General features: G+C 44.8%; 1 protein-coding gene across 1 annotated transcript in view; it reads left to right on the top strand.

Annotated features, from left to right (window-relative positions):
* The first annotated feature begins 3898 nt into the window (after positions 1–3898).
* Positions 3899–13896, top strand: part of atp6v1c1b (ATPase H+ transporting V1 subunit C1b) — a 49930-nt gene continuing 39932 nt past the window's right edge. The window contains exons 1-4 of the mRNA XM_060904752.1: positions 3899–4059; positions 12344–12504; positions 12608–12675; positions 12762–12847. Coding sequence (XP_060760735.1) covers positions 12373–12504; positions 12608–12675; positions 12762–12847 — 286 coding nt within the window. The 5' untranslated portion in view covers positions 3899–4059; positions 12344–12372. The remainder of the gene's footprint in view (positions 4060–12343; positions 12505–12607; positions 12676–12761; positions 12848–13896) is intronic.

Genomic DNA, 13896 nt, shown 5'->3' with positions numbered 1-13896 from the left:
GTCACTCAGTGGGTGTAACCACAGTGACGTCCGCATGAGGCGAGATCACATTCATACTCTCTAGTAGGAAACGATGTGATTGGTGATACAGTCTAGACACCATGAATGCTGATAATGCAGCATGGTTTTGAATGTACTACAGCTGGTGTTGGTAAAACAATAGGAAACTTTAACGCTCGAAAATTTTAAAGTCGCTTAAACACTATTTAGAGCTGTGCATGTTATTTCAATCATACAGGAGGGGTGCAAATGCTGTTTAAGTGCGTTTAGCCTCCACACCAGCACTGTTTCCATGTTGCCGAACTGACACGGAAGTACAACAAACTAAATAAACAAAACAAAACAAAAAAAAAACATTCCAAATAATAATAATAATAATAATAATAATCTCTGATGAGGATGAGTCTGTCTACAGGTGGGAGATTGACCATCTGGTGTTCTGGTGCAGGCAGAACAACTTGGAGCTCAATTCTCTAAAGACAGTGATTGTGGACTTCAGGAGGAGCTCTGCCACACCCTCCCCTTCACCCTGTTTGACTCCCCAGTAACCTCTGTTTCCGCTTCCTGGGTACTATAATCACCCAGGACCTCAAGTGGGAGACGCATACCTGCTCTCTCACCAAGAAAGCACAGCAGAGAATGTACTTCCTGCAGAAGTTGAAGAAGTTTGATCTGCCAAAGACAACGATGGCGCACTTATACACCACCATCACTGAGTCCATCCTCACCTCCTCCATCATCGTCTGGTATGCTGCTGCCACTGCCAGGGACAAGGGCAGACTGTAGCACATCATTTGCTCTGCAGAGAGGACGATTGGCTGCAACCTTCTGTCTCTTTAGGACCTGTACGAGTCCAGGACCCTGAGGAGAGCAGAAAGGATTGTGGCTGACCCCCTCACCCCGGACACAAACTTTTTGAATCACTCCCCTCTTGGAGGAGGTTGTAATCCATTAGAACCAAAACCTCACTCCATAAAGCCAGCTTTTTCCCCACTGCAGTTGGCCTCATCAATAAGGTCAGAGACCCCCACTGACTCTAACCTCACACTCTCAATCTGTGACATTAATACACTTTGTCTCTGAACTGCGATTTTGCACATCTTATGGTCATGCCATAAATCTCCATTCTGTGAACCTTTATTGCATGTTCCTAGTCCTGGGTATGACTTTAAACTACAACTGGTGGTGAGTCTCAGGTCCAGGAGGACTTGAGTATTGGTGAAAGTGGAGTTACCCCTTAATCACTATTGCTCCCAGGTCTGCTCTGACCCAGAGTGGTTGCACCTGCCTGGGTTCCAGCTATGGGTTAAATAGTACATCACCAATAATGTGCTAGCAGTAGGGCACTTTCAGTGCAATGTGGCAGATGAACCCAACAGGGTCAATGGCACACCACCTGATGGCATGTGGAAGAGCCGCTCAAATGGTCAAAGAACGGCATCACTCGGCAAGTCAGTTGTCACTGCGGGGCAACTTCCATACCCGTCAGGTCTGTGGCACTTTTGTGCACCATTTGGCATCAGGTCTGGAGGTCCAGAAAGACAATACGATGGGGGCACAACGTCGTTTGTCTTACCTTACTGTGCAAGGTGCTTCATTTGGAAAGGAAAATAAATCTGGTGCGGGCCTCGCAGCCCATATGCGTTTCTATGCATCCTAATGAAGCACTCATCATCGCTAGCGATGGACAGTTGACAATTGCACATTTCAGCACACACTGTACAGCTTGGTTATTGACTTAGCCCATTATACATATTCTCTGCCTTTCACGCACTTTTATCATGGCTCTTTATCATCATCATGTGACCTATTTTTGCAAATACAGCTCAGACTCCAACAACTCATGCACACCCCCTTAAATATGTCCACTTTTCAAATTTGTACATTTCAGATTCTTCTTTTTTATTCTATGTATATAACTATCCATCCACCCATTATCTGTAGCCGCTTATCCTGTCCTACAGGCAAGCTGGAGCCTATCCCAGCTGACTATGGATGAGAGGCGGGGTACACCCATCATCGCAGGTCATCGCAGGCCTGACACATAGACACAGACAACCATTCACACTCACGGTCAATTTAGAGTCCCCAGTTAACCTAACCTGCATGTCTTTGGACTGTGGGGGAAACTGGAGCACCCGGAGGAAACCCACGTGGACATGGGGAGAACATGCAAACTCCACACAGAAAGGCCCTCGTCGGCCGCTGGGCTCAAACCCAGAACCTTCTTGTTGTGAGGCAACAGTGCTAACCATTACACCACCATGCCACCCCTCAAGCACCAACCACCAAAGCAAATTCCTTGTATGTGAGAATGGACTTGGCAATAAGCCTGATTATCCATCCATCATCTGTAGCTACATATCCTGTCCTACAGGGTTGCAGGCAAGCTGGAGCCTATCCCAGCTGACTATGAGTGAGAGGCGGGGTACACCCTGGACAAATCGCCAGGTTATCGCAGGGCTAACACATAGACACACACTCACATTCACACCTACGGTCAATTTAGAGCCACCAATTAACCTAACCTGCATGTCTTTGGGGGAAATCGGAACACCTGGAGGAAACCCACGCGGACACGGGGAGAACATGCAAACTCTGCACAGAAAGGCCGTCGCCAGCCGCTGGGCTCGAACCCAGGACCTTCTTGCCGTGAGGCGACAGTGCTAACCATTACACCACCGTACCACCCCTCAAGCACCAACCACCAAAGCAAATTCCTTGTATGTGAGAATGGACTTGGCAATAAACCTGATTCTCCATCCATCCATTATCTGTAGCTGCTTATCCTGTTCTATAGGGTTGCAGGCAAATTGGAGCCTATCCCAGCCAACTATGAGCGAGAGGCGGGGTACACCCTGGACAAGTCGCCAGGTTATCGCAGGGCTAACACATAGACACACGCTCACATTCACACCTATGGTCAATTTAGAGCCACCAATTAACCTAACCTGCATGTCTTTGGGGGAAACCACAGCACCCGGAGGAAACCCACGCGGACACAGGGAGAACATGCAAACTCCGCACAGAAAGGCCCACTGGGCTCGAACACAGGACCTTCTTGCTGTGAGGCGTCAGTGCTAACCATTACACCACCGTGCCACCCCTCAAGCACCAACCACCTAAGCAAATTCCTTGTATCCATCCATCCATCATCTGTAGCTGCTTATCCTGTCCTACAGGGTTGCAGGCAAGCTGGAGCCTATCCCAGCTGACTATGAGCGAGAGGCGGGGTACACCCTGGACAAGTCGCCAGGTTATCGCAGGGCTAACACAGACACATGCTCACATTCACACCTACGGTCAATTTAGAGCCACCAATTAACCTAGGCAACAGTGCTAACCACTACACCACCGTACCACCCCTCAAGCACCAACCACCAAAGCAAATTCCTTGTATGTGAGAATGGACTGGGGCGGCACGGTGGTGTAGTGGTTAGCGCTGTCGCCTCACAGCAAGAAGGTCCTGGGTTCGAGCCCCGGGGCCGGCGAGGGCCTTTCTGTGCGGAGTTTGCATGTTCTCCCCGTGTCCGCGTGGGTTTCCTCCGGGTGCTCCGGTTTCCCCCACAGTCCAAAGACATGCAGGTTAGGTTAACTGGTGACTCTAAATTGAGCGTAGGTGTGAATGTGAGTGTGAATGGTTGTCTGTGTCTATGTGTCAGCCCTGTGATGACCTGGCGACTTGTCCAGGGTGTACCCCACCTTTCACCCGTAGTCAGCTGGGATAGGCTCCAGCTTGCCTGCGACCCTGTAGAAGGATAAAGCGGCTAGAGATAATGTGATGTGTGATGTGATGTGAGAATGGACTTGGCAATAAACCTGATTCTGATCCTGATAATAAAGGGTAGTAAATCTGCGCAGCCCTTTCCCCGAGTGAACACACCTCCAGGGATCAGCTGACTGTGAGTGTCGCTGCAGGGAAGAAGCGCCTGTGAACAGCAACCTCATGAAGAACAGCACGAGCGCCTTATGTTAAATAGCAGAAGTTATTATTATTATTATTATTATTAACACAACGCGGTATGGTTTATTAAAGTCACGCTGCTGATCTCTGTAACGGTATGTATGTCTAAAGAAATATCCAAACTCAGCTGTGTGCAGGTAAAGGGGGGTTTGAGGAAGGTTGGGTTCAGTGTTGATATTTGTTTGAGCTCTTCCTGAGTGTGGATTCGGTGTAACTGAACACTGGGCATGTTCCAGTCTCTGCTGCTGGGAATTGAGTTGAATAGAATTGCAATTGCGCCTACAGTTAGCACACATGCAGTCCTGGTGCTCAGGAAACTCGTGACTGCTACAGTTTGAGGAATTAAATAGGGAAATGTGATTATAAATACAGGCTCATAGACACTCCTAAATACTTTTAAACAGCAACAGGGACACAGTGGTGTAAAACATCAACCATCCGTCCACTGTAACCCCTCTCCAGGGACATTTAAACCATTTAGTTACCATTTAGGCTCACCAGGTAAAGGCTCTGGGCTACTGATCAGAGGATCAATGGTTCAAGCCCTGGCATTGCCAATGTGCCACCACTGGGTCCCCCAACCCCATCTGAGCTGATCGGGTTGGGTGGCACATTGACAATCCATGTATTCTTATTTTCAACCAAGAGGGAATGGGTTCTGTTCTTGTTTGCGCACGAGATTTTGAACCGTTCACAGCATTTCGACCAAAAATCATCATCATCATTATTTTGGGTGCCACTACTGGGTCCCCCAACCCTATCTGAGCCGGCTCAAGCCCCGGCATTGCCAGTGTGCCACCACTGGGTCCCCCAACCCCATCTGAGCTGATTGGGTTGGGTGGCACATTGGCAATCCATGTATTCTTCTTTTCAACCAAGAGGGAATGGGTTCTGTTCTTGTTTGCACACCAGATTTTGAACCGTTCACAGCATTTCGACCAAAAATCATCATCATTATTATTTTGGGTGCCACTACTGGGTCCCCCAATCCTATCTGACCCAGCTCAAGCCCCGGCATTGCTAATGTGCCGCCACTGGTTCCCCAACCCCATCTGAGCTGATTGGGTTGGGTGGCACATTGGCAATCCATGTATTCTTCTTTTCAACCAAGAGGGAATGGGTTCTGTTCTTGTTTGCACACCAGATTTTAAACCGTTCGCAGCATTTCGACCAAAAATCATCATCATCATCATCATCATTATTATTTTGGGTGCCACTACTGGGTCCCCCAACCCTATCTGAGCCGGCTCAAGCCCCGGCATTGCCAGTGTGCCACCACTGGGTCCCCCAACCCCATCTGAGCTGATCGGGTTGGGTGGCACATTGGCAATCCATGTATTCTTCTTTTCAACCAAGAGGGAATGGGTTCTGTTCTTGTTTGCGCACGAGATTTTGAACCGTTCACAGCATTTCGACCAAAAATCATCATCATTATTATTTTGGATGCCACTACTGGGTCCCCCAACCCTATCTGACCCGGCTCAAGCCCCGGCATTGCCAGTGTGCCACCACTGGGTCCCCCAACCCCATCTGAGCTGATTGAGTTGGGTGACACATTGGCAATCCATGTATTCTTCTTTTCAACCAAGAGGGAATGGGTTCTGTTCTTGTTTGCGCACCAGATTTTGAACCGTTCACAGCATTTCGACCAAAAATCATCATCATCATCATCATCATCATTATCATCATTATTTTGGGTGCCACTACTGGGTCCCCCAACCCTATCTGAGCCGGCTCAAGCCCCGGCATTGCCAGTGTGCCACCACTGGGTCCCCCAACCCCATCTGAGCTGATCGGGTTGGGTGGCACATTGGCAATCCATGTATTCCTCTTTTCAACCAAGAGGGAATGGGTTCTGTTCTTGTTTGCGCACCAGATTTTGAACCGTTCACAGCATTTCGACCAAAAATCATCATTATTTCGGGTTTCCCCGGCCAATTCTAGTTGTCTTTGTGGCTCTCTAATCAATCTGCTGTTCATTGTGGAAATTATTACCTTCCTCTTGCTTTTCAAAAGGTTTGTTCTGGGACTTCTACATTGATTGGCATTAGCTCGCCCACACTGATTGGGGGTAAGGCGTCATCCAGCCTGTTGGGGCATGCACTTGATCTCATCACTATGCTCCTGCTCACTCCCGGAGCTGGCAGGCATATAGGATTTGTCTTGTGGATTTGAACCATGTTGACTTTATGTAGTTAGTGTTGGATGGGGGTCGCCATTCCTACCCAACCCAGGGTTTGCATGATGTGATGGCTGTTGGCTCTGGATGAGCTCATCCACCCTTTGACAGGTCTTTGTTTTTCATCCTGCTGGGTGTCATGCTGCCTTCCTCACTGGTATTGCGCCAGCGGGGGAGCTGGTTTAGATGCTGACCACCCATCCATGTGGCAGGTACTACTGGGTTACAGTGTTACCAGTCGCAAGGTCCTCCAGGACTCTGACCTGACACCAAAAACAAATGAATTCGGAACCTAAAAACAACTTCTTCATTGAGGTTTTACAGCAGCTGGCATCCACAATGTTGCATTATTGTCATCTACAGGTTTTTTTCCTATGTCCTTGTCACTTCGTCTTAAAGCCGTCTTTCCAGTCCAGTTGTTCTTAAAAATTTAAATAACCATTGCCTCCCCTTAGCAGTGTCTCCATATTTTAATATACTTTTAATACTGTCCTCTACCCGTCCTATTTTCTGTAGTTCTGTCATCATTTCTTCCTCTTGTACCTAGATTTCTTGCATGATGTAAAGATATGCTCAACTGTCTCAACTTCATGGCATTGATCACAGAAACCTGTTGGATATTTTCCCATGATGTTAAGTATGCTGTTAAGATTGCTGTGTCCAATCCTCAGCCTACTGATTATTATTTCCCCTTTACGGTTTGATCCCTTGCTTCTCAACATACCTATTTTCTTTTGGATTGAGTGCAAATGTCTCCCTTTTGTTTCGTTATCCCACAGCTGGTCCCACTGTTGGTTTACCTTTCTCCACACTATGCTTCTGCCCTCTGATTTCGATACCTACAAACTTAACAAAATATAGCTGGTTTTTCCATTGTGAACCGTGATAACATAAATGGGCGTGTCATTAGTTTGGAGTAGGGATGGCGAAAACTAAAAAAAATCTTGACCGACCACAGAGCCTCATTAGCCGGTTAAAGTCGGTTAACCTATGAGTTTAACAGGGATGCAAACGGCGCGCCTTTTGGCGGATGCCGCCTTTTTCACGGCTGAATCGTGCAGATCCTATTTTTTTTGGGGGGGGGGGGGGGCGTTGGAGTGTCTGAATAATTTCAACGGCATTTGCTTATTTAGTAATTTTAATACAGAATTTACTCTGATGAAATTATTCAGACACTCCAACGCCCCCCCCTAAAAAAAAAATCGGATCTGCATGATTCAGCCGTGGAAAAGTCGGCATCTGCGCCTTTAGTTTGTGTGGAGAGATATGATCTGCAATAACATGCATTGTTGGCTACAGACCGAAACATACTTTCAGAATGCACTGGCCAAGGCAGGACTAAACTCCATGTGCCTTCTAATAATAATAAAAAAAAAACAGAATAGTAATTTGTAAGCTAAACAGCCTGTGTCTACACTTTTTTCTCTCGCCGAGTGGCAGCTGTTTTCAACTGGGGCGGGACATGACTGAATGGGTGTTTCTGATTTGTCAGCTGTCTTCAACTGGGGCGGGACATGACTGAATGGGTGTTTCTGATTTGTCAGCTGTCTTCAACTGGGGTGGGAGGGCGGGACATGACTGAATGGGTGTTTCTGATTTGTCAGCTGTCGTCCTTACACCGCATGGCATGCCCCAAGCGTTTACAACACAGAATTCCAGGTTCTCCGCTCCAAAATTGGCAGCTTCAAAATGATTGATTTTTTTTTTTAACCGACAACCAAAAAAAAATGAACCGGTTGACGTTGATTCGGTCAACCACCGGTCAAACAGTCATCGGTTAACATTCCTAGTTTGGAGAGGAAACAAAGTGCAGCAACTAATGAGAACGCAATAGAAAAGGACATCTTCAGGAAAAAAAAAGGACCGAAAACAAATATCGGCAAAAACAGAACAAAAGCTCTGAGGTCATCAGTACACACCGCCATCTTGCCCCTACTGTTTACTCCGTTCATGATGCATCCTTGAATACAATGGTTGTGCTCAAAACTGGTGAACATGTGGGCCGGGTTGCTTGGCACAAAGGTTCAAAAGATCCTGAATGGAACCGGTTCAAGAACCCATTCCCTTTTGGTTGAAAAGGGACAATAGAGGTTATGAAAAGATGATGATTTAAGAAGGAACAATTCTGCTTCATTCATTTACTCTTTTTTTTTCCTCCCCACCATCATCTTGCAGGTTTAAATTGGGTTGGACTAAAATTTGTTTCTTTCCTCTGTAATTAAGTATGTAAATAAAACACTTCAGGATGTGGTGTTGGAGGAAAATAAACAATGAAGAACGCATGTATGATCCATTACCACCACGAAGATGATTATTTTCCAAGAATAACATGTTTGAAAGTATTTTATTCATCTTGATTTGCCAACAATTCTGGTTTCTGATTTATTCATATTCTAGTTTTCGTTTCCATTTCTAGTTATATTTAGTGTTAATGTCTGTGAAACAAGTTAGTTCCTGTTATCACTTGGGTTGCAAACAGCTGCTGGCTCACCATCCTCTCTCTCTCTCGGAATTAATAATAAAAAGGCATCTTGTCATGTCACAGTGACCGAGAAAATGCAAAAAGGTCTCCGTTCTTCACTAATACTGGAGAGTCCTTCTACAAATGCGAAATAAACACCTCTAAACTTCGCCATATTGCACAGCCTGTTTTGATTTTTTTTTAAAATTAGGTTTAGATTCTGTGTCCCTGTGAAGTACATGTCACTACTGCGAGAGCGAGTGTTGTAGTCACGACCACCTAAACCAAGACCAGAATGTATTGAGACTGGGACAGACTTGTAGTACTAGAGTCTGACTCGTACCCTAATTTTAAGGACTCGTGACTTGACTTGAGCACTGATGACTTGGACTCGTAAATCGGAGACGAGGACTCAGATTTTTTCTTTATTCTTTGTAACATGCCATAATAATTTGGCATAAGATATTTTATATCTACATTAACTTTTATCCTAATTTTATGTAAGAGAATGCACATTCACCTGTTCATACGTCATGTTCAGGAACAAACTAACGTTAATGGCGCATGGAGAGAACGCTGCTAGGATTGTCCGCTTTGCTTATACAGACTTCTCGTGCAGTCGGAAAAAATGCACTGCTGTGTGTTCCATATGTAGAAGAACTATCGAGGAGACGACAGGGACAACCTCGAACTTCAATCGCCATTTGGTAAGACTCCACCCAGAGAAGGAAGTGACGCACTGTGTTCATTGCTCTGTTGATAGTGGGCGGGGCTTGCTTGCTGAGTGATGAACTAGCTAGTGTTAACCCTTTCTCATGTTATTTGCTCTGTTGATAGTGGGCGGGGCTTGCTGAGCGATGAGCAAGCTTTTTATCTGTAGTCTGTTAACTAAAACGGGGCGGTCGAGCAGGAACATTAGTCCAACACAGTAGCAGAGACGCTTTCACATAAACGCAGCAACAGCCACCGTCAAATGGTGCGGGTGGAGTCTTGTTCTTAGACTCAACTCAAACTTTTCTTTAACCCTCTGGGGTCTGCGGGTGTTTTCTGGCACTCTAATGATTTTGGCGTGCTCTGATTTTGTTGTCAATTTCAAGAAATCTAAGCAGTATTTTCAAAGTCATATGACTTTTTTTTTGTATTCAGCACAAGTTCAGCTACAGTAATATCTCTGTACTTTGTATATCATGATAGTTTTTTTTTTGGTAAAGTACAGATAAATGAAGATGTACAAAGCAGTTTTAGAACTGTGTTGGAACGTGTGGGGGAAAAAAAACATGACCTTACCCATCGTGTTGAACTGTTTTGATCACTTGAGGTGATTCTGTTCAGTCTTAGGAATGGATCAAGCACAAAAATTTTAAACCTGCTCCATTGATTTGGACAATTAACTTGCCATCAAAAAATTGTCCTATTGTTTTGGGATAAAGGGCTGGCAGTGGGAGGGGTATTCAATGAGAAGGGTAAAAATTTCCATTCCATTCAATGAAAAGAGTGAAAACCCCTCCCACTGCCAACTCTTAATCCCAACAGATTAACACTCAGTCCTGTCAGGTCAAGTCCCAATGGGTAAGGTCATGGTTTGTTTGTTTTTTTTCACATATTCCAACACAGTTCTAAAACTTATTTTTACAGCATCTTCATTTATCTGGTATTTGACTTTATTTTGGTATTTGACTCTATTCAGTGTGTCTTGAAATTAACTCTTGTACTATTTTACTCAGTTCAGAGCCACAACCTACTCTGTTACTCTCTTACACAATTACTCTGTAATTTTGCTCCCACTCCAACTCCAAATTTTACTCTCTAAACTCAAAATAGAGCAAAATTAACTGTTTTGAGGAAAATACTTTTAACTCTGGTAAACAGTTTAGTCATTTTTCCTGTGTTTGCACTACAGCGCATGCATATCAACCGATCTGCTCATCAGAAATAGAAGAAATATTTACACTTACTCGAGTTTATCTTGGGCTGGATCGAGTTGAAGTTTTAAAAAAAAAAAAAAAGGCACTGCTCATCATCAGTGTCGCAGTTCTCAAGATTGAACTGAATCGCTGTCCTGAATCAAGAACTGAATGATGAATTGATTCACTGTCCTGAAATTGAATCGCTGTCCTGAATCGTAAAATGAATCATGAATTGAATCGCTGTCCTGAATCATCCGAAGCATAGAAAACCTGTGTGCCATCTCGCAACAAGTTTTACCTCCAAATAGCCTGAACTTTGTCTGACTGATTTTATCCTGTTTATAGTGGGCATTGCTGAGAGAAACCAATCAAAACCGAAAGAGTGAAAGTGATTATCATAACGTTACCATATGAATAGTCTTTTCTGAATGCATAATTGCACGCTCAGACTTGAGGTTTCGTGACTCGACTACAACACTGGACTGAGACAAGACCAAGACTTTGAGGGTTTGAGACCAAGTCTAGACCAAGACCAAAGCAAGGTGAGACTGAGTCAAGACCAGGACCAGTGTATGTAAAGGGGGTGGGGGAGGGGTGACGGCCATAAACAGTAACGGAAATTTAAAATTAGCAGTGAGCCACATTATTGGTTGCATTTGAAGCAGGAAATTTTATATCCAATCACAGTAACAATGTTAACAAATAAATCAAACTGTCCACAGGCAATTTAGTGAAATCCCCGCAGTTGTGGTCTTGACCTGTCTTGAAATAAAGTCCAGAGTCCTCTATTGCCCCTTTTCCACCAAAGCAGTTCCAGGGCTGGTTCGGGGCCAGTGCTTAGTTTGGAACCGGGTTTTCTGTTTCCACTGACAAAGAACTGGCTCTGGAGCCAGAAAAACCAGTTCCAGGCTAGCACCAACTCTCTGCTGGGCCGGAGGAAAGAACCGCTTACGTCAGCGGGGGGGCGGAGTTGTTAAGACCAACAACAATAACAAGACCGTGAAAGATCGCCATTTTTAAACGACGAAAAGCAGCAGCTGTACAAACGCGAAGTCATCCATTATTATTGTTGTTGTTGTTGCTGCTGCTGCTTCTTCCGTGTTGTTTCTGCTTCGATATTCGTGCCAAGGTTTATGCAAATGTAGCGACGTAACTGACGTATACAGCGACGTAATGACGTGGCTTCCCTTAGCACCGCGAGCTATGGAAAAGCAAACTGGTTCTCAGCTGGCTCGCAAGTTGAACGAGTTGTGAACCAGCACTGGCCCCGAACCAGCCCTGGAACTGATTTGGTGGAAAAGACAAGACCGAGTAAAAATGTGGTTGATTCTGACAAGGCCAAGATCTTCAAAAAGTGGTCTTGAGACCGGTCTCAATCTCTGTACAACACTACACTGTCAGAAATAGGGGTACAATTGGAGTCCATTTCTGTCTCCCAAGGTACAGTCTACACTAATGTACCTCCTCTGGCTCATTATTGGATCTCAAGGTAACGATGTGTACCTTTTTAGGGCCAAAAAGGTACATGTATGTTCCTGAGCAGTGTATATAAAGGGTATAGATAAGTACCTTAGAGGGTACTGCCCCAGTGACAAGTCATCGTTTCTCTAAAGGTACAATAATGCACTTTGTTCTGAGAGTACAGCAAGAGCTGCTGTTGTAGAAAATTTAACCAACACCTTCTGACCAATCGAATATGACAATTCAACAGTGCTGTTATATGAACTTTTTGATGTTGTGTGGTAACTTCCATGAAAGCTATAAGCCACATTCATGAAGTTCTGCTTTGCTTCTACAAAATATCTTCGTTCTGTGTTCATGTGAATGTCCAGTGGTTTGGTGTATTGTCTGAAGTGGAGTCATGGCAGAATTCTGGTTGATCTCTGCTCCTGGTGAGAAGACCTGTCAGCAGACATGGGAGAGAATGAATGCAGCCACCACTCGCGCCAACAATCTGTCCACCAACACCAAGTTCACTATTCCAGACCTCAAGGTGACGCAGTTTCTGTTTTATGTCTTGTTGCGGTTGGAATATGTCGAGGGCTGGAGCTTGCGCACAGTGATGCATCAGGCTAAACTTGTGTGCTTCTGAACAGGTCGGAACGCTGGATGTGCTCGTAGGTTTGTCCGATGAGCTCGCCAAACTGGACTCGTTTGTGGAAAGGTTTGACTTTTATTTACATCTGCAGAGAAAAAGCATACAAATTCTATCACTTTAAGACACCAGGCTTGGTGTGTGTTTTCTCTTAGTGTGGTGAAGAAAGTAGCCCACTACATGGCTGATGTTTTAGAGGATAGCAGAGATAAAGTCCTGGAAAATCTTTTGGCCAATGGAGGTAAGGGCATGCACCATACACTACGTTCAGACTGCAACCTGAAACGACCCATATCCGATTTGTTGTGAAATCCGATTTTTTTGTTAGGCCGTTCACATTACCAATTATATGAGACTTGTATGCGATCTCCAATATGAACGGAAAACGACCCAAAAGTGTCCCGCATGCGCAAATTGACACGTAATAAGCACATCTACGTAATACGTAAACAAAAAAAAGCGCACGCTTCAAGTTTGCAAGTAAAGCATGGAGATGAGGCGAGACCTGGCGATGTGGTTTTTGTGGCGCCGGTGGAACTCACACAGTAATCTGATTAATGTGGGCAGCAGACTAATGAGACCGAAGGTGTCAAATTACTGGAAATTTCCAGAACAATCTTATAATCTTGTAATACAGGATGGTTTAAGTTATAAATCAGTTATAGAAACTGTTTTATTTAATCAGGCGAACAGATCAACATCCAGGTCCCTACCAAATCCACCATTAGCTTGATCAATTCTATAAAAGTCTATTTAAATTCTGAAAACTGTACAAATGTTGTTGTTTTCCACCAAAGAGGCGGGATTAGCCAACGCAGAATAGTGACGTTTGTCTCTTGTTGATGACGTGTAGGTCGCATGAATGCGACCTGTCCGGTCAGACTGCAGTCGCATGTGAAAATAACGGATATGCATCGGAATTAGGACCACATATCCAAGCGGCCTGGGTCGCATGTGAAAAAAATCGGATCTGTGTCGTTCAGATTGTCAATAACAAATCGGATACAGGTCGCATATGGGCAAAAAAATCGGATATGGGTCGTTTCAGGGTGCAGTCTGAACGTAGTGATAACAAGGGTTATGGTATGGTAACACTCAAATTCTGTTCAGGTCACATCTATATTTTTGTGAACCTTTGAAGCACCATAAACTAAGCTGATATATATTTTTAAAATATATTAAATGCATCTCTTCAATCATTGAACACCAGTAACTTTGGCTTTGAAAGCTGGGGAAATGGGGACTTTCACTGCGGCATGGTTGTTGGAACCAAATGTTTGAGTCTTTCAG

This window comes from Neoarius graeffei, chromosome 22 (genome assembly GCF_027579695.1).
Source record: "Neoarius graeffei isolate fNeoGra1 chromosome 22, fNeoGra1.pri, whole genome shotgun sequence".
NCBI lineage: Eukaryota > Metazoa > Chordata > Actinopteri > Siluriformes > Ariidae > Neoarius > Neoarius graeffei.
The sequence above is the reverse complement of the archived record's forward strand: the minus strand, read 5'-3'. Positions and strand labels throughout refer to the sequence as shown.